The sequence below is a fragment of the Podarcis vaucheri genome, assembly GCF_965113315.1.
Source record: "Podarcis vaucheri genome assembly, chromosome: 16".
Classification (NCBI taxonomy): Eukaryota; Metazoa; Chordata; class Lepidosauria; order Squamata; family Lacertidae; genus Podarcis; species Podarcis vaucheri.
The window spans coordinates 11,298,494-11,324,478 of NC_138754.1; the positions used below are offsets into that span (position 1 = coordinate 11,298,494).

At 50.3% G+C, this 25,985-nt stretch overlaps 1 protein-coding gene across 1 annotated transcript; it reads right to left on the minus strand.

The window, feature by feature from the left end:
- Positions 1-1,184: 1,184 nt before the first annotated feature.
- LOC309520559 (palmitoyltransferase ZDHHC3-like) lies at positions 1,185-24,851 on the minus strand. The gene is made up of 9 exons (XM_082202497.1): positions 24,663-24,851; positions 22,347-22,435; positions 15,534-15,616; positions 13,486-13,598; positions 12,473-12,534; positions 10,683-10,803; positions 9,615-9,687; positions 7,357-7,486; positions 1,185-6,736 (listed from the first exon to the last, which is right to left on the minus strand). Exons 1-9 carry the CDS (start codon positions 24,833-24,835, stop codon positions 6,645-6,647), a joined length of 936 nt encoding a protein of 311 aa, XP_082058623.1. The 5' UTR covers positions 24,836-24,851; the 3' UTR covers positions 1,185-6,644.
- Between the last annotated feature and the right edge of the window lie 1,134 nt (positions 24,852-25,985).

Sequence of the window (25,985 nt, forward strand, 5' to 3'; positions counted from 1 at the left end):
GAAAGAGTGGCTAGATACAGGTACCTGGGGCTACTTGACATGGTGGGGACAGGGCTGGCATCAGCAGTGGTGCCCAGCCAAATACTCAAGAAGAGCAGAGTAACCCAGCTGGATCAGGCCAGTGGCTCATCTAGTCCGGCATCCTGTTCTCTCAGCAGACAAACCAGATGCTGGTGGGATACCCACAAGCAGGACCCGAGTGCAAGAACAACTCTCTCCCCATTTGTGATTCCTGGCAACTGATCCTCAGAGGCATATTGTCTCCAACGGTAGTGGCAGAACACCAGTGGCGTAGCGTGGGTTGTCGGCACCCGGGGCAAGGCAAGTAATTTGCGCCCCCTAACCCGTGAATTTGCGCCCCCTAACCCATGGATTTGCGCCCCCTAACCCTAACCCCCAGGTGTTGCGCCCGGCCCCCCCTGCACCCCCCACGCTACGCCACTGCAGAACACAGCCACAGTGTTTGGGAGCCATCAACAGCCCGATTCTGCAAGATTGTGTCTAATCCTCTTTTTAAAGCCATCCAAATTGGTGGCCATCACTTCTTAAGGGAGCAAATTGCATAGTTTCATTAAGTGTTGTGTAAAGAAATGCTTTCGTCTGTCCTGAATTTCCCAACGTTCACAAGTTGGCCATTCCCGTCACCTCCTAATGGCAAAGTCCTCTTCCTTTAAGGCGTAGCCTCCCAACGCCTGCACGGCAGCTGTTTTTGTTACTCTGCTACTTGGACCTACGGGCAGAGCAAAAATTTGGGTTCCAGGCTTTAAAATAAAAAAGGAAGGAGTCCCCAAAGGTGAGGTCCAGAAGAAGGATCGTTGCTACATCTCCATGTTTTCCTGCTGCCTCTTCAAATCTTCTTTCCAGACGTTCACCTCCTCCGTCGCTTTTCTCTGACTCACCCAGGCGCTGAAAGGTTCCTGGGCCCATCTCCAAATCCCCAAATCTCCCAAGGCCACGGAGCTGCCGGCTCAGATTCCAGAGCCCGTACAGAGGCTGCAATTTCCACTCCTGGTCTTAGAAGGGGGTGGTGAATCTGGGTGTGTGGGATGGGGAGGAACGCAGAAACGGTTAGCCTCTCCGGCTGAGATTTTAAAATTAAGATCGGATGAGGGCCAGGGGAACTGATTGTGCCTGCTGTGGGGGAACAACCGAGCCACAAATAAATAAGAATAATTCAAACAGAATTCAGTGAGAAGGGGAGGAGGAAATGTTTTTATATATAAAAAAATCCTTGCAGTAAATACAAAGAGCAAATACATACAGAGATGACCCGTTATGTTATAATACTGCTAGGCTGCAACAGGGTCAGGCTTCATAGCAGCACCCCCTTTGGGCCCCCAACCCCAAAACACACATTTCTGAAGTGTGGCAATGGCCCCTGTCTATGGCCATCCCCCCCTCCCCTCAAGCACAAATTTCTGCGGATCAGCCCTTAAATGACTGCATACTCAACAGGCAGCTGGACTCCAGCTAGCTAACACTGCACTGGAGGTGTTATGGTCCCTCCAGTTGTCGAGTTAGACCTGCGACGGCTCATTCATACATGCCAGTGAGCGCTGGGGCGCTATGGCTGCTGAGCATGCATGGATGAGCAAGTCTGTGGCGTCAGCGACTAGGGCAAGATTGGCCCACCTCCCCTTTCCTACAGAGAGACCATTGTTGTTGCAGCTCCACCAATCTGCTGCTGCATTATTATTTTTTAAAGGCAGGTTTGCATCCCCACTAGCACAGCAAAATAAGAAGAGACAGGCCGCTGGATCAAATCAAAGGTCTCCTTGCCAGCGGCCTGTTCTTACAGTGGCCCGCCAGACACCTCGAGGGGAAGCCTGCAAACAGGACCTGAGTGCAATGTTCACATTCACAACTGGGAGAGCGAAGATGACTTCTTAAGAAAGCTAACTGCTCCTCTACAGACGGGGCGGCGGGGACTTCAGGGACAGGGCACCGAGCGTGAACGCAGACGCTGCTCCTGGGACTCTGTTTTTGACATCAAGACTGAGCTCACAGCACCCCTCCCCCCAACCCACTCCTAGTCTCCCCTTCTTTCTTTGTTTCGGCAGCTTAATTTGAGAAGGGAGAAGGGACTTCTCGGTTGTTGCCATTGTTAAACAGTCAGGAATCTGAAGCCCTTGCCAAATCAAGGTCATCCAGAGAGCTACCCGCTGATCCCAGTCTACTTTCTGCCCGTCTCCCAGTTGTGCTTGGCCTCCATATAAGATGCCGTTCAAGCTGTGCGTGGTTAAGAGACCGGGGCCACGAGAGCTGTGTTAAGATTCCAACACCACTGCAGGACACAAGCAAAGGATTCTATATCCTGAAGATACATGCTGTTTTAGGAAAAACAACAACACGTTTCTAGACAGCAGGGGGAGGACAGGGAAGGCTTTGACTGCCAAAGTCTCACACCTGTCATCTATCAGAAGTTCAGGGTGTTGGGTGGCTGGTTGAAGACTAGGCCCAGCAGAAAAAAAACAAAGGGATGCAAAAGCCTGGATCTTATACAGGCAACTGGAGGCAGCTTTTCCTCTGTGCCACCAGCAGAAGAGAGCTCAGCGATGAGAGTCTGGAGTTTTGCACTAACAAAACAGAAGTTCCCAAACTGTGCGACTGGAATGAAATGATGTAACTGGAATGAAATGACCTACAATAATTTAGACTCCCAGAATCTTAAGAGTTGGAAGGGCCCTTGAGGGTTATCTAGCCCGACCCCCTGCAATGCAGGAATGTTAGGAACGGCAATATCTCTTTTTCAGAGGGAGTCATTGCACAGGTTTTGATCTGGGCAGTGGGTGGTGGAGAGACTGGAAGAGTAAAGCTGCAAAACACAAATCGCAATACTAGGGCAGATGACCAAAAGTGGGGCAAGCAGCAAAGGCATGCAAAGGGGGCAGAAGAGCAGCAGCAGTGTTCTCTTGGCAGCGGCACCGTCCTTGCTGGGATGGTGGCAAAGCCCGCTGCTGCCTTGCCCCAGTGCGCAGTAGTGCCACAACTCTGCCTCCTGTGCCCCTGCTGAGAACAGACTAAATTTTACTCAAGACAGACCCACTGAAATTAATAGATCTAAGTCAATTGTGTTCATTAATTCCAATGAGACTATTCTGAGAGTAGGGTTAGCAGAGTCTTAACTTTGGGAATCCGATAACTGTGCAAAGAAATGAGGAGACTCTCCTTCAGAGCACTGGATTCCCGAGTGAGAGGTATTTTCTTTCTCTCTTTCTTTTAAGTCAAAAAATTGGCTATTCTCTGCAGCAATGAGGACTGGAACCTTGCTTTAAAAAAAAGCAGTGGCAGCAAAATGTGCTCCAGTTGCCGGATTCCTTGCTCCTTGGCACCCTCTCGAGCGGGAAGATGTCAAGACCCATCGTCTGTGGGGTTTTCAAAAGAAGCTGCTCATCTCTGAGATGGGCAGGCATCACATTTGGTTCAAAGAGAACAAGTGGCATCCTGTTATTAAACGAAGCATCAGTGCAAACACATCCTGAGAAAATAAATAAAGCGGCAGAACACTTAAGACTTAATCCACAGCCAGAGTTGCTTTGTCCGCAGGGCACCGGGGGCAATCAATCGCTCACCCTCCAGTTCCTGACACTTGCATCTGGGGCTGTCTAGACTTTCATTAGAGGGTAGGAAATTATCCCAATTAAATCCCAGAGACATTCTTCCCCTCCTCACCACACCCCCCCCCAATCATGCCGCAGTTAGGTTCGCAGCTCAAAACTTGTTTGCCAAGTCTGAGCGAAAACCACCCCGCTTTTTTAAATAGTTGGATGGATAGCAGGGTCAGGCATCAGGGAGATAGTGGTAGAAAAAGCCTCATTCTAGCACAGACCAGAGCACAGGGAATTAGCATGTAGAAAGGAGTGGGGGAATGAGAATGCTGCAGTATAGGGATGTGGCTGGACTACTACCCCCATCATTCCTTGACCACGAACCATGCTGGTTGGAGTGGATAGGATATGGAAACCAGCAACATCTGGGGGAGGGTGTCTCACACTGACTCCCCAGGTTGTAGCACTCTGCTGAAAGTAAGGCTGCAACCTGATTTATTTATTTTTTAAAACCAATTGCTGTACGTTGTATGAACCTGGCTAGATTAGTTTGCCGTTTAAACTTGCACATGGGTCAAAACACTTCTGAAACAGAAGGCATGCTTTGCTTTCAGACAATACACACGCACAGGGCATTGTGTTAGAAGAGGTCTTCCTTTCTGCTTTTGGTTGCAGTGCTGCTGCTTAGTTGCTTTACCCGTTTAGCATACTTAAAATAATATTCTATTATAGCATGATATATTTCTAGCCACCTTGAGAAGTAGAACCGAAGCCTGGGCTATAAGGCGACATAATAAATAGATAAGTACCACCCAACCCAAGGGCAGCAGTGTAGGATTAGCAAGTCGGGGGTGTGGGACAAACACATGACACAATGGGTATCAAATGGGACAGGCTTCTTGTGCTTTGAAAGGCAGTGGAGGCTGCTCCATTCAGGGGAATGGGGCACTGCCCCACAACCCTTAGTCCGCTCTCAGCCACCCTCAGCCTGCTTGTCTTCTTACTTACAGCCGGTCCAAGGGGGGGCCCTGCCTGTCACCTTCCTCCTCCTCAGTCTCAGGAGAAGGATGGGGACAAAACTAGACTCCATTGGCTCCGCCACTCATTGGTTGCAGCTCTGCCTGTCATTGCCTCTGGCTCCGTCTCCTGCAGGATTCCCAGATTCTGCCCTACAAGCTCAAATGGATACCAGCTGCCATTTTAAGATGAGTTTCAGGGAGTAATTATTTCAGAGGGGGCCGCCACCCTCTGCTGAAGTATTAGGGGTGGGAGAATCTGCCCCCTACTAAAAAGGGCTTCTCCGGTGCTCCCCCCCCCCAAAAAAAAAAATAGGTTCCAGAACTCACCATGAAGTTGTTACGGTAAGTCGCCAGGCGACTCGGGGCAGCCTTGAATAGACAGATGCCTGTTTGACAACACCAGTGTTCACCATCCACGGAGGTGATAAAAACTACAGCAAGCTGTTTGGTTTGGGGGTTGCCCCTGGTTCTCGTACAGGTCAAATAAATGTGCCCCCTCATTTTTTTAGATTCAGGCAGATGGCTAGGGCAGCTTGGAAGGGCCCTTGTGCAAACACGCCCACGTGTAACGGCAGAGGCCTGGCTGGAAAGCTTAAAGCCCGCTGCCACTATACGGGAGATGGATTGAAAACATGGAAATACGAATTGGCCCTACCCCATAGCTTGACCAACTGCTGCCAGGTGGAGACATAGATCTAAAAAAAATGTAGACTCACACGCTGGCCAGCTTCACTTTTGACTTGAAATGTTCATTTTGGGCCTCTCGGAAGTACGTAAAGGCAAGAAGCAGGTGGAAAGGTGCTGGCCTGCAATGTCATCCACCTGAGAGGTGCCGGAACCGCGCTCGTGTGTGCTCTGGCTGAAAAAAAGCCCTGGGCCTCCCTTTTCTCCAGTTAATGAGCAGCTCAAATGATGCTGGAAACCCAGCCTCTTAATTTCAAGGCCTCCGGGGAACCTTGGGGTGGGGGCCACTCCAGCAAAGGAAACAAGGAACCCCCCAGCGATTAGACACCAAAATGACAGAAAGCTCCTGAACAACTCCTCAAGCGGAGGATGCAGCAAGTCCCTGCGCACCACAAAGCATGATGTTCCGACTCTTATGTTTCAAGAAAGCTCAAAGAACTGCTGGGAATGTGCTGAAAGGCAACATACACACAACGCTCACAGCAAACCCGAAGGATAAGCAGAGATCCTGGATGAGGCTGGTGTAGCGTGGGGAGGTGCGGCTGCGTGCTCTTAACACCCACCTGAGCTATCCATGGTCACATCCACTGGAGGGCAGCCAGCCCCCGCCCTCTGAAAAAGGAAACCCCAAGGGGATGCTAATACAAGGTACTCCCTCCTCTGGGACAGCTGTTCACCATCAGCCTCCGACGTGCTTCCAGTCCGCAGCAGAGCATCAGAGGCTGAAGCACGTTGAAAGTGGAAGCATGTACCAACCACTGCCACCCTCAGGGCTGAAATCAGGTGAGCAAAAGCAAAGCTGGGGTCCCTAGTGGGCAGAGGTCATAGCTCTCCAGAGTAGGAGGCTAATGCCAGCATCATCATCATCATCATTATTATTATTTGATAGGCCAGAGCTTGATCTCTTTGGGAAACCTGGTAAAGGACGCAGGGCTTAAATACGGCCTTCGCAGGCAAGGTGAGGCAGAAAGGAAGGAAGGAAGGAAGGAAGGAAGGAAGGAAGGAAGGGGCTCAAATTCACATGCTTCACACCAGGGCCCAAGATACATTAAGGGCCGCTTCTGAGAGTGATCTCTGCTGTGTGCAGCACCCCAATTCTGAGTGTTACACAGGTTAAGCCAAGAGTTCGAAATACGAGGACTTCCTGCTGAGCTCCACTTCAAGGGAGAGCATGCTCTGTTCCCATTGGGATGCAGAGCATCAACACTTATAGCACACACACAAAAACACACACGCAAACACTCCCCTCCCGAGGAAACCGTTTCCCCGCCTGGGGGAAAACGTTAGGAAACTGCAGCCACCATTGCCTCCACAGAAGGTGGCCAATGAAACTGAACGGAACCTCTGCCTCCACCAACAGAAAGAGAACACTAAGAGAGAGCTGCCCAGGAAGTCACACGTCGTAGTTGGGCAAGTAGCTGTAGGAGGACCCGCTGGCTGACGGAGAGCTGCAGTTGCACGGGAAGAACCAGCAGATGACGAGACCTAGGTGGTGAGAGAGAGGGAAGGAGGGTTGGATGAACACAGCTCATCGTGGACACTTGCCTCTAATGCCTGGACAGGGAATCCAGCGCCCTCTGGCTGAGGATGGACCCCCGGCCCGCATCAGCCCCAACCAACATGGTCGATGGCACAGAACGATGGGAGCTGAAGCTCAGCATCTTCCAGATACAGGTGTGTGTCTGGTCCCCCAGGTGTTGCTGATTTACAGCTCCCAGCGTCGCTGGATCCAAACTACAAGAAAGAAGATTCCACCTAAACATTAGGAAGAACTTCCTGACAGTAAGAGCTGTTCGATAGTGGAATTTGCTGCCAAGGAGTGTGGTGGAGTCTCCTTCTTAGGAGGTCTTTAAGCAGAGGCTTGACAACCATATGTCAGGAGTGCTCTGATGGTGTTTCCTGCTTGGCAGGGGGTTGGACTCGATGGCCCTTGTGGTCTCTTCCAACTCTATGATTCTATGGTCATGCCGGCTGGGGATGATGGGACTTGTAGCACAGCAACATCTGGAGGTTCTCTCTGCCTAATCTAGAGGGCCGCTGGTTTCCTGGCACTACTTTAATGGACCAGCAAGGACATATGCCAGTCATCACCACCCCAGACCTACCTCGGCCAAAGACTTCCCGCAGGAGAGCGATCTTGGGCTTCCGCGTATGCGAGACTTCCCGCCGTGCCTCTTTCAGGAGCCGGTTGCGCAGCTGCTCAATTGGGGTCTCGTCCGTGATAATGGAGACCAGCTGGGAGAAGTGATGCACATTAGGCCATTAGAGGGTTGGCTGGATATGTTTTGACAAACACACACACACACACACACACACACACACACACACACTTGTGTCTGTCTTTTGATCCATGCGATACTAACATTCCCTTTCTCCTAATAGCACCACCATTGGTGCATCTTTTTTGGGGGAAGGTTATCCTTGGCACCTCAGGAGGTGCTGGGCAAAATCTGAAACCTTGCCCACCTGTCCCCCCCCAGTCCCCCCCAGTCCCTGAACAACACCCTGTGACAACCCTGATGCTTCATTGCTCTCTATTTGTATACCGCCTTCCCACAGTTGAACCTTGTTCAAAGTGGCTTACAACTAGGGCTGGATGAGATATCAATATATTGTCCCAAACCAGTTTGAAGTCCATAATTAACGGTTTCATAATTTTAATTTTTTTAAAATTAAAGAAAAAAGTTTATTATTTATAATGCACGTACAACCACACAATTACACGAACTCAAATACCGACAATACAAAAATACAAACATAAATGCTACACCTATGTGATTCTCATAATTTTTGACCTGGCAATATATCGCAAATCCTGATTTGTGTGTGGCTGCTATACAAAAATCACGATGCAGGAAAAACTGTGAAGCCAGTCAATGCCTCTACATAGCTCCATCCTAATTTCAGACATTGTGATGTATCAATATATTGCGATGTTTAGCTGGTGATATATCACAATGCTGAAAACCAGATGTCGCCCAGCCCTACATGCAACCTCAAAAAACGTACATAATTCACTCTAATGGTTACCAAAATGTAACAAAAATTAGCCACAAACAATAAAGCAATGGAAACATCTCAATAAATATGCAAGCCTGATGTGCATGATTCACAGTAAGATCTAACAAGACCTTGGGAAACCACTGCTGATCACAGTATAGAGGGCCCAACCAGCAAAAATCTGCGCCCTATACTCAGTGGGGCTCATAGCTCAATGGTACAGCACACTGCTTGGCATGCAGAAGTCCCTCCCACCCTCCCCAGTTCCAACGTACAGTGGTGCCCCGCAAGACGAATGCCTCGCAAGATGCAAAACCCGCTAGACGAAAGGGTTTTCCGTTTTTCGATGCACTTCGCAAGACGAATTTCCCTATGGGCTTGCGATTTTTTTCGCTTCCCCCCTTTTTCTAAGCCGCTAATAGCCTTTTAGCTGCTAAGCCGCTAAGCCTTTAATAGCCGCTAAACTGCTAAATCGCTAATAGCGCTAATCCGCTAATAGGGTTGCTTCGCAAGACGAAAAAACCGCTAGACGAAGAGACTCGCAGAACGGATTATTTTCATCTTGCGAGGCACCACTACAGCAACAACCCCTGCCAAGGCCGGAGAGAGCCACTGCCAATTAAAAGAAGCCACCCTGGGCTGCGCAGTCCACTGATTGGACACTTTACAAGGCAGCTCCATGCAGCTGTTGATATTTGATAGTGTCTGTGCCATGGACACGGTTTCTCTTCTAGCCCTCTGCAGGAAAACCAGCACCAGCAACTGGAAGAAGGCTGGGGGAAAGGACTTGCCACTGTTGCCCTCCCCAGCATCTCCCTTTTGCTGCTGTTAAATCTTCTCCAGAGGAGAGATGAGGGAGCCAGCTGCACGCCTAGTGAGAAGACCCTTCCCTCTCTGAACTGTGTCTTAGACAGGCTGCTGAGGCTCTTTGGAGTGGAATCAGCCCAGCGCCAGCAGCTGGAACTTAATTGCTTGTAAAATAAAATATTAAAAAATTGCTCTGTGCTGGCATATTCATGTCTAGATTATTTCTAGTATTGAATCCATTCCAATGTTGTTAAATTGCTGCTTTCTTTAAACTTGCTTCAATTTATGGATGCATTTTGACAACAGCTTTCTCTCCCTCCCTACAAAGTTTTTCGTTTTGCTAGCAAGTGTTGTAGCCACACTGGGCCCAGCTCAGTGTGGAAAGGCGACATATAAATAAACTTTTTTTAAAATCTATTGATTTGGAACAATTTTTTAAAAAATAATTGGGGGGGGGGCATTACTGTCATTTTTAATAAATGGCTGACAAACTAAAAAGGTGGCCAAACAATTAAAAAACCAAGTCCCGTCCCCCGCTGAAAGCCTTAAAACCAACCTGGTCATAAAATATGACTGTGACAAAGAGGCCAAAGAGGATGGATTCCACCAGCAAGATGATGCGGTGAGCGCTAGAAGGAGGAAAGGGAAAAGTACAGTCAGTCTGCTAACTAGGAACACTACTACTCCAACTTGTGTTTCCGGAGGGGCAACAGAGGGCACTGGACTATTTTTTTAAATAGGGCTGAGCTATGCTTCACATGTGTACCAGGCACCTCCAAACAGCTATTCCCCTCACAGAGCTACAATTCCCAGAGTTCCACGGGAAGAGGGATTACTTGTTAATCCACTCTGGGAACTGTAGCTTTGTGAGGGGGTGGAGAGGTGTCTCCAAATAGATCTCGGCACCCGTAACAAATGAGTTCCCAGGATTCTTTGGGGGGAAGCATGACTAGTTAAAGTGGTATGATACTGCTCCAAATGCAGAGTGCAGATGGAGCCTACGTTAGGCATGCCTAATTAATTGGAGAACTCGAACGGGGTATAACCCATTCTTTCCGTTTCTTCTCCACATGAAATTGTTCTGACGCTGATGCCTTCGCTGCTTAAATCGCTTTGAGGTCACGTTCACAGGAAGCGATTCAGAAGTGAAACAGAATAAATAAATAGCCCGTGGCAGAAGGGGAATGCGGCCCTCGACGGGGGTGGGGGGAGCCTTTCCCCACCCCCAACTATTGTGGACAGAGAGACCCTAAGCAGGAGGAAGCAGGCGAGGAGGCTGCGGGGGCTGGACAACGGGACAACGCCCTACCCTCGGCTGCTCCCATTTTCCAAAGAGAGAGGGGGAAAGGGAGGGAGGGTGTGCTGCTCGTTTATAGAAAAGCCAGCATGGAGCCTCCTCCCCTCCCCTTGGCACTGAGCCAAAGCTCTGGAGCTCCAGCTGTTCTTGGCAAGAACTGTGTGACATGGCAATTTCTTTTCTTTCATTCGCCTTTCTTCTTCTTTTGTTTTTGCAAATGGCCGAACTGAGGCATCTACAGGGTCTCTAGAACTCTCCCTGCCCCAGCAACGGGGGGGGGGGGGGGGAATCCTTAGTTTGGTGGCAGGAGGAAGAAGTGGGACTCACATCTGGATGCGATTGTTGGAAACGCCTCCTTCGGCTCCTTCGGCCTTCCCGGCTGAGCTCTTGTCCGTGGGCCAAAGCCAGGTGGTCAAGACCAGCCCCATGGCGTAAAGGCTGGCCAAGCCTGTGGCCGGGAGAACCAGGTCAGCGAAGGCCAAGAGGGAGGGGAAACACGAAAAGGAAAAAGAGTTATCAACGCAGGCATTGTGCATTTCTTCATTCCCTCGGGGATACATGTCATAAATCCCTAAGTATGGTCAGGACAGCGCTGAAGCTTGAAAGGGTTTTTTGGGTGGGGAAACAGGCTTTCTGCTCAACTTCCAGATGCCTTAGGAGACCAACTTTCGACCAACTTCTAACTTGCAAGAACAGGAGATAAAGGAGACAGTGAATAGGAATGAGGGGTTAAGCCTAACCCTTTACAGCAGGGGTGGGGAGTGGGGGTTCATTTTATTTTGGTCAAGAGTCACATTCTCCTGGGAGCAATCTGTCAGGGGCTGCATTCTGGCGGTGGGTAGGACCACTCCAACTTAATACAGTGGTACCTCTGGATGTGAACAGGATCCGTTCCGGAGCCCTGTTCGCATCCTGAAGCGAACGCGTCTGCACGGGCGGCGATTTGCTGCTTCCACACGTGACAGCATTTTGAGTGTCTGCACATGCAGCGAAACCCGGAAGTAACGCTCTCCATTACTTCTGGGTCGCCGTGGAGCGCAACCCAAAAATATTCATCCCAAAGCTACTTCAACCCGAGGTATGACTGTAACATTTTAATTCTTTCTATGCCACCCATCTGACTGGGTTGCCCCAGACACTCCGGGTGGCTTCCAACAAAATATTAAAAACACAATGAAACATCGAAAGTTAAAAATGTCCTCTCCCTGTGACTCCCCTGTCTCCTTCTCCTGACACCCATCTCCCCGCCCTCTCTTGACCCCATGCTCTTCCTCCCAGAAGTCTACCAGGGAGGAACAGGCTGCTATTGCCAGAGGTCTGAACTGATCCTTTGAAGAGGGCTTCTGACATCAGGCCAAGGGTCAAGGTTGCTCTGGTCCAAGGTTGCTTATCCCTGCTCTACAAAAAATGTTAGGTTTTGATAAGTCAAGAGAGGAAAGTGTTATTTTGTCTTGGGAGGGAGCTCTAGACCTAGATGGGGAGGTCAGGCATTGGCAGGGGGCAGCCTGGCAAAGGAGCAAAGGGGTAGGAAGGCAGAAGGAGGAGAGTGGCTGAAGGAAGAAATGAACCTAGATGACCCTTCCAACTCTTCTATGATTAATTGATTCTATGAATCACTCGGATGGTGGGAGGTGAGTTGGGAGCAACGAAGGGCATTAAAAGTTAAGCAGGTAAACAAGCAAGCAAGGACTCTCAGCCCTCAAAGAGACAAAGAAACTTGTCAGACGCTGAGAACAATTCCAAGTTTTACAGTGAGGAGGAAGAGGAAGACTGTGTGCCTTGGAGAAGAGCAGCCCCTAGTGGGGAAATACAGGGATCGCAGCTTTGATTCCAGAGATTAAGCAGAGGGGACATCTAGTAAACTGGGCTGGATCAACTTCAGTCGCCGCAATCCCTCAGTCCACAGTGCTCTTCGGACAGGAACGAGGGCAGCTCAACCAACAAACGCAACCTTAAACCCTGGGTTTTTTGTTCTAGGGAGGCAAAGAAGGGGCCCGTGCGGCAGTGGGGTATTAAGCAGGCAGGTAAATTGCTAACCACAATGTCCTGGGACCCACCCCACCCTCCACAGTAACTCCTCCCCCAAACCACGACCTGGTGGCACGTTCCTGACATACCTGTATAGAAGAGAAACTGGATGAAGTATTTCTGGTTCAGTTCCCCCACGCAGTTGTTGATCCTACCAAGAGAGCATTCGAGCGTGTTAGAAAGAAAACTGGACAACTAGGAACGAGATGAAGCTGTCAATTCTGGCTTCTCTCGAGTTTCTCCAATCTTCCATTCAGCTCTCTACATTTCCACATCAGTTTGCAATTAAATAAAATAAAATTCTCATGGAAATTCATCAGCGTTTTTCCTGTGAATTTCTCCTACCATACACATTTGTATATGCAATTTCTCCCTAATACAGTCATTTCTGCAAAGCAATATTGACTAATATAATGTGCTCTGTATGTAATTTTCACTAACACATATATTTGCATGCACACATTAGTACATTCATTTTTGCCCAGGCAAGAGAACTTTAAATGCCTGCTGGACACTTTTCCATTCCGTTCAATTTAGGTGGACAATTGAGAATCCATCTTTCCACAACAGCCAGCAGCTTTCTGATTCTAACATTTTATATGAATTTTATCGTATGGTTTCATGGACAATTGTCATAAACCACTCTACTGTTATTGCTTTTACTGAACAGTGGTAGACAAATATATTTCTAACAAATAGGTAATTAACCAGCATGCAAAATTTGGAGAAGTGTGGATTTCTTTTTCATTTTTTTTTAATATAGTGTGAATTTCGAAGGATGGTTGTGTTTTGGTTCACAAATCATTTCAGAAAATGGGAATTGGGGATGTTCACCTTCATATGCAAACTGAACCACATTCCTCCACCCCCACGCCCCCACTCCCTAGGGACAACAGCTCAAGTTGAAATTAAAAAGGGTGGTTCTTCTGGTTCCCAAAGAGGAGATGGGGTTTGGGAGGCTGATGCTGTCTCACTCGGTCCGTCATACCACTGACTGAGATGGGAAGCCCTCTTCTCTGGGGAAGAAGCAAGGGGAGCAAAAGGCATCATCGAACCCTGACACACACAGATCAAGGCAGGCCCTCCATGGCAGGATCCTCACCAAGGGCAGTGGTGGTCCATGCGGCGCACGCAGCGGTGGCAGACGCGGCAGTGGTGCGCCCGGGGCGGCCGGTATGTCTCACAGCGGTTACACACTGTCCAGTCCTCATTGCTCTAGGGAGGCAAAGAAAAGGATGGCAGAGGAACCAAAAGGTGTTTGTCACCTGCTCTGCTTCTGTTTCTGATGGTGCTTGAGCTTGCTTTCACTTCCTCCCTCCCATTCCATTTTTCCTTGCCTGACATATCCTTTTTGGACAGAAGCCCAAGGGCAGGGGCCACCTTCATGCTGATTTTTGTAAGCCGCCCAGAGAGCCTTTTAGGTTAAAGTGCAGGGTGCAAATGCAAGAAACCATCAAATGGAATTAACACCGCCTCCCTCATCTGCACACAAGGGGTCTAAGTTCTGAGAGAGTAAACCTTTGTCTGGACTGGACTGCTGCAGACTGAACGTCGTAAGAACCTATGAAGAGCCCTGCTGAATCAGGCCCGAATCCCACCTAGCCTAAAACCCTGTTCCCTCTCAGGGCTGACTCCAGGGCTGGTTCCATCAGTGGGCTCTGTCAGCCTTTCCCTGCCATGAAAGCACTGCTCTGAGAAGCACCAGGAGGCTGGACTCAGCCACCCTTTTAATTTCACACCATGCCCCCGAGCAAAAGCTGCACCTGGGGCATGGTGGGAAATTTAAAAGGTCAGCAAGCCACAGCCTCCCTGCACTGTTTGCAATTGTCTATAGAAAGCAATCCTGTGAGTTGTATATATAAAGCATAAACACGGGAGCTGCATATATAAAGCAAGACTGTGGGATGGAGGGGTGATCTGACTCAGAGTCCCAGAAACTCTGCTCTGTTGGAGACCACAAGAGGAGAAGCAGCTGGAATCTATTACTGTTGCTCTTTGGTGCCATTCTACTGAAGATGTTGTTTCAGTAATTTTATATTTGTTGTTGATGTTGTTTTTCCACTGTAAACTGCTCCGTATATTACAGGAGACCTTGCCCTGGGTCTGTGAGCCACCATTTTGTGATTCCCACAGTGCCCTTGGGGGTGTCACCATTTTGAATTTCCAGCAAATAATCCTGGGCGCTGTGGTTTGTTAAGGATGCTGAGAGTTGTTACATGGCCCCTATCCCCCTCGCAGAGCTACCCTTCCTGGAGTGGCTTAACAGTCAATCCCTCTTCCCAAGGAACTCTGGGAACTGTAGCTCTGTGGGCTGAATAGACGCCTCCTAGGGACTTTCAGTTCCCTTAACAAACTACAACCCCCAGGATTCCTTGAGGGAAGCCGTGATAGCTTAAAGTGGTAGGATTTGAACACAGTGCCGATGGGGCCTCAGTCTGCATGCCTTGCATTCACAGCAGACAAGGCGCTTACCTCTCCGGCAGCTTGTCAGAATGCAAGGTAAAGATAAAGGTAAAGGTAAAGTGACCCCTGACCATTAGGTCCGGTCTTGACCAACTCTGGGGTTGCGGCCCTCATCTCGCTTTATTGGCCGAGGGAGCCACCGTACAGCTTCTGGGTCATGTGGCCAGCATGACAAAGCCGCTTCTGGCGAACCAGAGCAGCGCACGGAAACGCCGTTTACCTTCCCGCCGGAGCGGTACCTATTTATCTACTTGCACTTTGACGTGATTTCGAACTGCTAGGTTGACAGGAGCAGGGACCGAGCAACGGGAGCTCGCCCCGTCGCGGGGATTCAAACCGCCGACCTTCTGATCGGCAAGTCCTAGGCTCTGTGGTTTAACCCACAGCACCACCTGCGTCCCTGAATGCAAGGTAGCTCCAGAGAATTAAAGTAACCAGCTGCAGCTAGATGGTGTTGAGCTTGACAAATCACTGGGCTAAGGCAGGTGTGAGGAGCGTGCAGCTGGAACACAGCATTGCTGGTTCATAACTCCTGCCATTCCTGACCCTGGTCATGCTGGTCGAGGCTGGTGGGAGTTGGGAATCCAGCCCCCATCTGGAGGGCCACAGGTTCCCCACCTCTAGGCTACGGGCAAGGCAGCTTCACATTCCCCTCTCCCCAGGTACAGACTCCTTGCAACAACTCACCCGACTGTTCTTGTGCGATCCGCCACTGCCGCTACTCCGCAAGTCAGAGAAGTCAATGGCTGTATCTGGGAGTGGGACCATGCCTGAAAGAGAGCCACAGGCAAGGCTGGGTGGGAGCATGTCAAATCTAATCGATTTTTTTATGGTGGGGAGCTGTTTCATAAAGGACAAGGCTATTGGTGGCTACTAGTCTTGATGGCTATGCTCTCCCATCACTGTCAGAGACAGTAGAGGTGGCATCAGCGTCCCCCACACTTATGCAGGGGTTACGTTCCAGACCCCAGCACACGTAAGTGACATCATGTAAAGTGGGGCGAGCCCCCTAAACACCTTTTAAATGCCCTTTCTGCTGCTTTCTCTTCAATCCAGACCAAGAATACTGTGTCCAAAAATATCCACAAGAAGAACTGAAGTTCTGGGGTCGGCAGGCGGCCACACAGGAAAGCTGCTGCGGCTGCTGCGCTGCCCCACACACCAGCTGTTAGGGAGTTGTGACTGTTAAAGTGGTATAAGAGTGGTATAACTTATACACCTTGTATAAGTACAAGGTGTGAATATGGCCTCAGGCTAACATTGTTGCTGTGAGGATACAAGGGGTGGGGGACCAAATGTGCCACCCTGAACTCCTTGGGAAAAAGAACAGATTAAAAAGTAATGAAAGAATGTTTTTCAAAAAAGGCTCACAACAGACAGACAGGAGACAGCCTGATGAAGAAATTAAGAAATTAACTTCACACCCATTTACTTATGCTCTTCCTCCAACCTCCCCCTGTTATCTACCATTCCTTTTGTCTTTGTTTAGTGGGTGTAAATACATGCATGCACTAATCGCATTTACCCACCAATAGGCCTCAAGGGGATCCCACTGAGTTGTGCTGCAGGGCTGGGGAGCCTGCAGCCTTCCTGGTGTTGCTGGACTCCAGTTCCCATCATGTTGGCTGGGGCTGATGGGAATTGCAGTCCAGGTTCCCAGCCCTGGCGTACTAATTACTTCCAGCATGGCGTTTTTTTCTGCAGAGAAAACAGTTAACTTTCTCGTTTCAGTTTTTGCAGTTCTTATCTCAGCAACAAAAAGCTGTTTTCAATGTCCAAAAAAAATGCTTTTTGTCTGTGTGCTTCCCCACTGCCAGTTGACCAAGTCTGCATCAATCATTGGCTCCTTTTTTATCCCTTTAATAGCTGCCATATTTAGGAATGGAACCTCCAGGTTTACCTCTGAGCATCTGATGCTTGGGACAAACATGTAAAAGTGGCTTTTATCCCTCATGCCCTGCTTATGAGTTTTCCTGGTGTGAATGACAGCTCACTACTGGAGCAATGGACTAGATCGATCTTAGTTTTGACCCAGCAAGGAAATTCTTTTATTTTTAAGCAAACAAATCACAGAAAAATCCGAATGTGCGTGGAAGGATCAAGAGAACAGAGCTGTTCTCCTTCTCCCTCCCACCCTGCAAAAGTATATCATGAACTAAATAAACTCCAAGAAACGGGAACAGAATGAACTTCTAACAATGATGCAGACACATTACTCAATCGAGATGTTCCAGCTCTCAGTGACGCCAACAAAGGCACATTTGCTCAATAAATATTTTGATTTTGCATTTGGAGAGACAGAGAGAGAAAAGATGAAATGTGCAGAGCAGGCTGATTAATTTCAAATATGCCACTTCAGCTTTCTGTCCCAAATGCCACTGGCAAAAGATGATCAAGGACTTCGCTTTTGCTGATCCCATAATAAACACTTGCAAAGATCCACAGGCCCGAGGGCCCTCTTCCAGGGTAAGATGACACCTCCAAGGAAGCCAAGGCAACGACCTTCAGCAGGATCCGGGCAAGCAGTTGTGGAAAAACAACACCCAGCAAAGGAAAGCTGGGCAGCTCCAGTTTCTGCAGCTGCTTTGATTGGATATGCTGAAAAGGCAGCATCACAGATGGGGGGGTTGGGGTTGGCAATAAGTGTGGCCTAAAGTGTGCCCCACTGAGGATTAGAATACAGCTCCTAACACAGAGAGAGACCCAGGAATCTCCACTTTCATGGTTTCAAAAAGAATGACTCTGTTTGCCCTTCTGTTTGCAAGGGTGGGGGACACCAAGTAGTTGTTTATTATTCTGCAAAAGGTACTGAAATAGGAAGGAGGGGCTGGGGAAGAAGGCATCTAATGGCGAAAAGGACGCTGTAGTGATCAGGTGGGATTGCTATGAGGAATTATAACAAGCATAGAGTAAGCCATCTGTGTCAGCAATGAAGGCATTGTGTTGACTGGGTTTAAACTATTTTGATATGATTCTTGATCAACCCACACCTCTGCATCCCTGTTCCATTTCTCTTTCTTGACAAGTCATGTACACAGCCAGGCAGGCATCCTGGGTCATCAAAGACAGTGGGCAGTTTCTTTGCTGTAGCTTTTCTGATATGTTAATCTTAGGGCCAGGAAACAGGTCTCACATAGAGGTGATAATGATCACTGTCCTCCTGGCCATCCTTCTTATCATGTGTATTGATTGATTATGACCTCCAGGGTTGCTGAATGCACTCCTTTGTAGTTTTCATTTATTTACCCCAAAAGTATGCATGCTTAACTAGTGTTTGTGGTTTAACTTTGTCCCCACCTGGGGTTTGTTGAAATGCTCAGAAGAAATCTGATTGGTTCTAAGAACACTCTGTAAAAAGGTCTTTTGTGAATAAAACGACCTGGGCCGAGGGGTAGAGGGACAGACAGATTATTATACGCACCCTTCCCAGAGTCTTGCTGGTTCAAGCCTCTGTGTGTATTCTTATTAATCAGAGTTCAATCCTTCCTTTGCTTTGGGAACGCCTCAGGACGCCTTGTTGAATCAGACACGGGTCCGTCTAGTCCAGTGTTTCCCAACCACTGTTCCGCGGCACACTAGTGTGCCGCGAGATGTTGCCTGGTGTGCCGCGGGAAAAATCAAAAAATGTGAAAGATTTTTTTTTTAAAAAAAGTCAAATTTTCGATTGGGGCGCCGTCACTAGATGACCCCTGGGGTTCCCTCCCTCCCTCCCGCTCTGCGCCTCCCTCCTCCTCCTCCGGGGAGGCCCTTCCTGGCTCTCGGCCAAGGCTTGGCGGCTGCCACTCACTCACTCGCTCGCCCACCCGTCCCTCCATCCCTGCACCCGGCCTCTCCCCCTCCGTCCCCGGCGCGGGGGCTGCCGGGATCCGTAGTCCCCTCGCCCTTGGGCTCCGCGCCCGCGCGGGGTGCACGAACTACGTTTCCCAGCGTGGCCTGGCGGGCCGGGCGTTTTGTTTGAAGCGCTCTTCTCCCGGCCATGGAATGAGCGCAGCGGCGGCGTCCGGGCGGGCAGGGGCTCTTCCGCGCAGACCCCGCGCAGCCTGCCTGCGCCCCCGCGGAGATCGGGCGGCAGGATGGAGCCCGGGGATCCCCGCGGAGGCGGAGCGGCGGAGGCTGCCCCCCAGGTAGGGCTGCGTCGGGGGTGTGTGTGTTTATTTTTGCAATGCTGCATCCGCGCCGGAGGGGACGCATCGGACCGCGGGGAGACCCCTTGGCGGGCGTGCAAGGCAATGCATGCGTGCAGGCGTTGCATGGAGTGCAGTGCAATGCAATGGCAATGCGGCGCCCTGCATGCATGCATGCAACTTCCACTGGTGCTCCGGACTTGGCAGGTGAGGGGGGTCCCCAGTGGGCGGCAGAGAGAGCCGGGAGGGCGAAGGGGAGCCGGGGGGAGCAGCGCTGCTCCCCGAGCCGAGCCCGGGGGGAAACTTCGGCGTCGTTGCGCCGGGTGTTGGAAGCGGAGGCTGGCGGGGGCCCCTCACTTGCAAAACCTGGTCGCCTCTCATATATTTCGTGCATTGCATTCATCGCCCGCTTTCTCCTCCAAGGAGCTCCCGGGGGCGCGCGTGGTTCTCCCCGTGTTATCCTCGCAACAACAGCCCTGCGAGGTGGGTCAGGCGAGTGGCCCAAGGGAGCACCCAGGGATTGTCCTGGCCAGGTGGGGTGATTTGAACCCTGCTCTCTGCCCGGTCTTTGTCCTCATTTAGCCCCCACATGTGCATAACTGTGCATGACTGAGGTTTCCCCCCCTTGTCTTGGCTATGGAGTGAGTCTGTGCTGTTAATTAATGGGGTTCTGCCTTCGGAGAAGATGAGCCAGCCCTCAAGGAGGTGATTATGTAATTTGCTAGCAATTCATGTCCCTCCCGGCGTGACGCTGCGCGCTGACGTCACGGGGCTGTAATGGTGGTGTGCCTCGAGATTTTTTTCATGAAACAAGTGTGCCTTTGCCCAAAAAAGGTTGGGAAACACTGGTCTAGTCCAGCATTCTCTCTTTCACAGAGGGCAGCCAACTCGTAAACAGCACAATAAAAAAGTGCCCCCATCTAGTCCAGCACCCTGTTTCCACAGTGGCCAACCAGATGCCACTGGGAAGCCTCTAGAAGGACCTGAGCAAAAGGATATTCTCCTCTCCTAGAGCTTCCAGCAACTGGTATTCGGAAGAGGAAGCCCATCCCTTGCTTTGTTCCCAGTATCAGATCAGAGGTGCTGCTGGTGTCACGTTGCGGCTGACATCTGAGGCCAGGAGAGCACACAGTTCCCGTCACTGCACTTGCCCTGCAGCCTTCATCAGTGTCCTCTGCCACCAGGAAGCTGCCCAGCTGTTTAGGTGAAGAGATGTTCCCTCCATCCTGCCCCCAAGGACCCAAATGTAAGGTTCTACATTCTCATTCGGGGTGCCGGCCTGTTGCACTTTGCCTGCCTGGGTACTCAGCACAGCAGCGACACAGGCTGGAGGGTCAGGGTGGGGTTGCAGTCATAAAATTCTGAAACCTGGGAAGCGATGCTGGGCTGCAGAGACAGAACAAAGAACTCCTGAAGCCCAACAACCTCCTTGTCTGAGCTGGTATGGTCTTTAACCATAAAGACAGTAATTCTGGGGAGCCTCAATGTCAATGCTGCATCCTCCTTATCTGGTCCAGCTCAGGAATTCATGGCTGCCATGGCAACCACGGGATGTCTCAAAACATTACGCAGCCAGTGTATATTGCAAATCACACTCTCGATCTAGTCTTTGCTAGAGTGGATTGGGAATGAACCTGGGGGGGGGAGGGGGTGTCCAGGCTGACATGGATGCATCAGTCTCTAGTGAGATTTGGATTGACTGTGACTGACATTCCCTCATTGGAGGGTCTGCCTGCCCCCAGATACTTATGGAATCCAAGGGAATCCTGAAGGCTCAGGGGGATTTTCCAGACATGGCTGGTGCTTTGATCGAGGCCCTGCTCCTGTTATGGAATTGTAGAATGGCAAAGGCAAACAAGCACAGTGACTCCTGAGCCACGGGACATTCCTGCACTGCTGAGAAGTTGCCTGTTTATGAAATGCCTTCCCAAGGAAAGTGTAATAGGTATGAGTTACTCGTGCGTAAGCTGGTGCCTTTCTTGGTTAATTTGCCTTGTTAAACCTTTCTGACTGCACAGCCCCTTCTCATCGTGGCTGTCTCAGTCACTGGCAGAATCCGTCAGTGAACGTTTCTTGAACCTCTTCCAACATAAAAGTTGTTTGACACCCAGTCTCCTCCTCCTCTCACTGCGCGGGAGTCTTCTGCGCAGGGAAGGGTAGCGGAGGACCTGGGCTCTCCTCACTGATGTCCAGTGAAGAGTCCTGGAGCCCTCTCTCCAATTCCCCCGTCTGCCCCCCTTCATCCCTGGTGTTGCGCTGAATGGCTTCCCCCTCTACTGAGCTGTTTCTCCCCCTGCTGCTGGGTCCTTCGCCAGCATCATCTGGGAGCCTCCCCTTCGCCTCTCCCTCCGATGTCAGTTCCCTGACAGAAAGTATGTCATGTAGACACTGCACTCTTTTCAGACCAGGCTTTCCATTTGAACAGGTATTTTAAATGATTTTGTTCTTAGCTAGTTGGGTGATTTTATTCCTCTTAATCTTATTGCATCATTGGCTGCTTTCATTTTCTTTTTTTATTTGCATACTGCTCCAAAATCCGATTTTGGATAAAGGGCAGCTTAATTTTTTTAAAAAAATAAAATAAATCTCTTTCCTCCCTGTATTATTTGTCTGAAGCTGAAAGTGCACATATATTTGTGAGGGAATTCCTATTGGCCATAGTGGGGAATTATTTCCAAGCACACAGGATTGTACTTCAAATCATTTTTGAAATGCCATTAAAGCTTGTGGCCAATATTACCCCATTTTGGGACAGCGAGTCCCATAAGGTAACCGTGTACTGGTTACTGGTTAGAGAAAGTGTGCACAGCGGAGGCCGGTCCATCCAGGGCAACTGGGACGAGGCTGGGCAGTGGGGGGGGGGAGAGGCTGGGATGCCCAGACGAAAAGACCCCCCTCTCGGCCTCGCTGATGTGGTCCAAAGCAAAGCAAAACATTTGGCCCCAGCTTGACTGCAGGAGTTGCTGGAAGGAGGCATAAAAGACACCATCCAACAGTATTAGGAACTCCACTCCGGATTTGTGTAGGTTTACTCCTCAGCCTTTCCTTTCGCAAAGATGGTCCCACAAGGCAGCAGATATGGATTGATCCTCAAGGCCCCACCAGCCTCAGCTTGTCCTCGGCCAGCTCCCACCAACCTGCCTATTTGCAGTCCAATGTGGCCGGTCAGCCCTCAATGTTGCCCTTCAAGAACTCAGCAGGAAGGAGGAGGAGTATGGGAGAAAACTAGAATCAGCTGGCCCTGCCTGTCGCTGGCTCTGGCTCTGGCTGTTGTAGGACCCTCTGCCTTTTGTCCTACCAACCTCCACTGAGAGAGAGCAAAGCATGGAAGCTGATGACACAGACAGGGCCCAGGTAAGGGGTGAAGGTGGCTTACCTGGGTCGGCAAAGACAGCCCGCGTGTGACAGGCCAAGAGCATCACGACAATGAAGTTGAACGCCACTGCATGGAACGGACACCAGAGGCTGTGACAAATGGAAGCAGTGAGGTCATCAGCATCTCGCAAACTTTCTTTCTTTTTCTCTCCCCCCCCCTTCCCCTTTCCCAACAGCTTATCCAAGAGGCTAACTCAGTGAAATACGAGAGCCCATTCTATCCCTGCGTCATCATAATTATCCCAAAAAACTCGTTATTATCCGGTTGCAAACAATGCATTCTGACAGCCAAGTAGGGATCATCTTACTAATGCAGCAAGTCTTGGATTACCTTTGTGCATGAAAGGGAGAATATTCACATTTTATTACGGCAGGGACCCAAAAGGCCCCCCCATGATTGGACATACTCAGTGGAGGTTTTTTTATGTTTTTCTTTTGTGTTTTTAATACTCCCCACTTTCGAAGGGTGGCATTGGGGGTGTAAAGGAGAAGGAAAACACTGTTTTAGAATTCCAAAGTCAAACGTTACTACTGATCCTGGCCTATAAATAACTGACTCTGCATGGTTTCTTGGAAGTAAAAGCCCATGTTTTTCAATCTTTACTCCTTAGTGTGTGTGTTTAGGATCACAGCCGAAATTAGCTAAACTGCGGGAGATAAAAAAAGGTGGGCACCAGGTAAGAAAAAAGGCATGCTCAGGACCTGTAAGAAAATCCATGTGCCCAAACATAGCAGACACGCTGAACTGGACCAGGTGTATGTCTCTAGCCCAACATCCATTTACCAGCCAGGTAAATGCTTCATGAAATACCACCACCAAGGTCTGAAGGATACAGCCTTTTCTCTATTGTAACCTCCCAATGTTAAGGGACGCGGGTGGCGCTGTGGTCTAAACCACAGAGCCTAGGGCTTGCCGATCAGAAGGTCGGCGGTTCGAATCCCCGCGGCGGGGTGAGCTCCCGTTTCTTGGTCCCAGCTCCTGCCCACCTAGCAGTTCAAAAGCATGTCAAAGTGCAAGTAGATCAATAGGTACCACTCCAGCGGGAAGGTAAATGACGTTTCTGTGCGCTGCTCTGGTTCGCCAGCAGCGGCTTAGTCATGCTGGCCACACGACCTGGAAGCTGTCTGCAGACAAACGCCGGCTCCCTCGGCTTATAGAGTAAGATAAGCGCGCAACCCCAGTCGTCCGCGACTGGACCTAATGGCCAGGGGTCCCTTTACCTTTTAATCTCCCAGTGACAAGTATTCAGTGGTAGACTTCCTCAAACATACAGGTTCTGCATAACCATTATCATGTCTATTTAACTAACAGAAGTTAAAGGACTCCTCCTCCATGACTGTGCCCTGTGTTGGCGCCCTGCAAAATATATGCACTAAAGTAAAGAATGTACCTCTATTAAACACCAACAAAAAGTAAGGCTGCAGTCTTCTACCTACTTATCCAGGAGAAAGTCCCACTAGGGCAGGGCTGCCTTATAAGAATAATTTATTATTTGTACCCCACCCATCTGGCTGGTTTTCCCCAGCTACTCTGGGTGGCTTCCAGCAAAGATTAAAAATACATTAAAATGTCACACATTAAAAACTTCCCTGAACAGGGCTGCCTTCATATGTCTTCTAAATGTCAGGTAGTTGTTTATCTCTTTGACATCTGATGGGAGGACATTCTACAGGGTAAGGAATCCAGAATCCACCAATAGACAATACTTATATTAGAATCAACCAAAATGTCACAAAAGAGTGAGCAAGCTTTCAGCCCACCAAACCTCTTCATCAGGCCAGTTGTTGCACAAAGCAGAACTTGGGGAAGTAAGAGGGGGGAGGCAATTAGATTGGATGTTGGCTCCATGAGTATCCAGCCTCATTTTTGTAGTTATTCACTACCCCACTCCTGGAATTACCGAAACCGATGCAGAGCTCTGGAGAAGCTGAAGGTTTGCTCACTGGCATTTTGTGTCGGCTGGGTTGATCCTAAGCAAAATACTGGTGAAGGGCAGGAAACACGTCCAATGACAGCAGCAGCAACATTATGGCTCGAGGCAGATTCCGAAACTTTCCCCCCTTTTTTTTCCTTCCAAGAAAACTCTGAGGAAAGCACCTCTGAGCATGTGCAGAGTACAGAACCTGCGACCTCCTCCTGCCCCTGAGCTCCGGCCCTTCTCCGGCTTGGCTTCTTTCCTTTCCCCCACCACTGTGGGGCAAGGAAACCGCTGACAGGGGGAGGAACAAAACCGAGCCATCCCAAGGGCACCGTGCCCCTGAGCGTGTGCAGAGCGAAAGGGGTGGGACCCTTCCCTGCGGGGCTGGCGCGCCCTACCTGCCCCGGAAGCCCGGCTGGAGCAGGACGTGCTCCAGGATGACGTAGTCGGCGTAGCCCACACTGAGGTACGTAAGCAGCAGGCAGAGGACCCCGCACGGGTCCGCCCGACACCGCCCCTTCCCGCAGCACCAGCACCGGCACCGACCCCCGGCCGCCACCGCCGCACCCATGGCAACCCCCGGCAGGCACTTCCGGCGCCGCCTCCTCCCCGCCCGCCAGCCAATCGCAGATCGGGAGAGGGGAGGGACCGCGGAAGCCGAGGGCGCCGCCGGGCGAGCGTCTCCCTCGCGCTGCTGTTGCCATGGAGACGCGGCCTTGCAGCAGCAGCAGCAACCCTCACCAGCCTTTTTCTTTTGCTGGCGGGGGGGGGGAGGCGGGGTAGCGGGGCCCCGCCCGCACCTCAGTTTGGGGACGGGCGCGCGCAGGGGCACCGAAGGCCGAGCAGGACTTTGGGGTCAGAAAATCTGGGAAGTGAAATCAACAACTACAAGCAGAGGCTGGGTGTCCATCTGTCCTGGATGCTTCAGCTGAGATTCTTGCACTGCAGGGGGTTGGACTAGATGACCCTCGGGGTCCCTTCCGACTCTACAAGTCTCTAAGAAGAAAAAACAATGGTGTTGGAGCTTATGGAGTTATGTGACCCCCGAGCCAAGGGGATAAGTAACTATGCAAGCTTTAGGAGACATCTGAAGGAAGCCATGTACAGGGAAGTTGTCTGATGTTTAATGTTTTATTATGCTTTTATATATGTGGGAAGCCACCCAGAGTGGCTGGGGCAACCCAGTCAGATGGGTGGGGTATAAATAATAAAAGGAGGAAGAGGAGGAGGATGGAATAGGACGTTCCCATTATCAACAGAGAATTGTTGGATGGTATGCAGTGTGCGGCGCTGTGGGTTAAACCACAGAGCCTAGGACTTGCCGATCAGAAGGTCAGCGGCAGTGGCGTAGCGTGGGTTGTCAGCACCCGGGGCAAGGCAAGTAATTTGCGCCCCCTAACCAGTGGATTTGCGCCCCTAACCCTAACCCCCAGATGTTGCGGCCGGTGCGACCGGGCCCCCCTGCACCCCCCACGCTACGCCACTCTGCAGCAGTAGCTTCAAAACCCACCTTGCCAGTTCCCAAAGGGCACCATGCACAGCAAAATCCAACGCCTTTCGTTTTTCTCATTTATTTTTATTATTACTATGTATCTTTAAAAGATAAACATTCAGCGTAATAAAGAACTTAAACCGGAAGCCTTTCTTTAGCACACACACACCCTTAGGGGGATGATCCACCACTCATTTACTCGTGAGCAAGCCCGCCAAACTTGCTGACG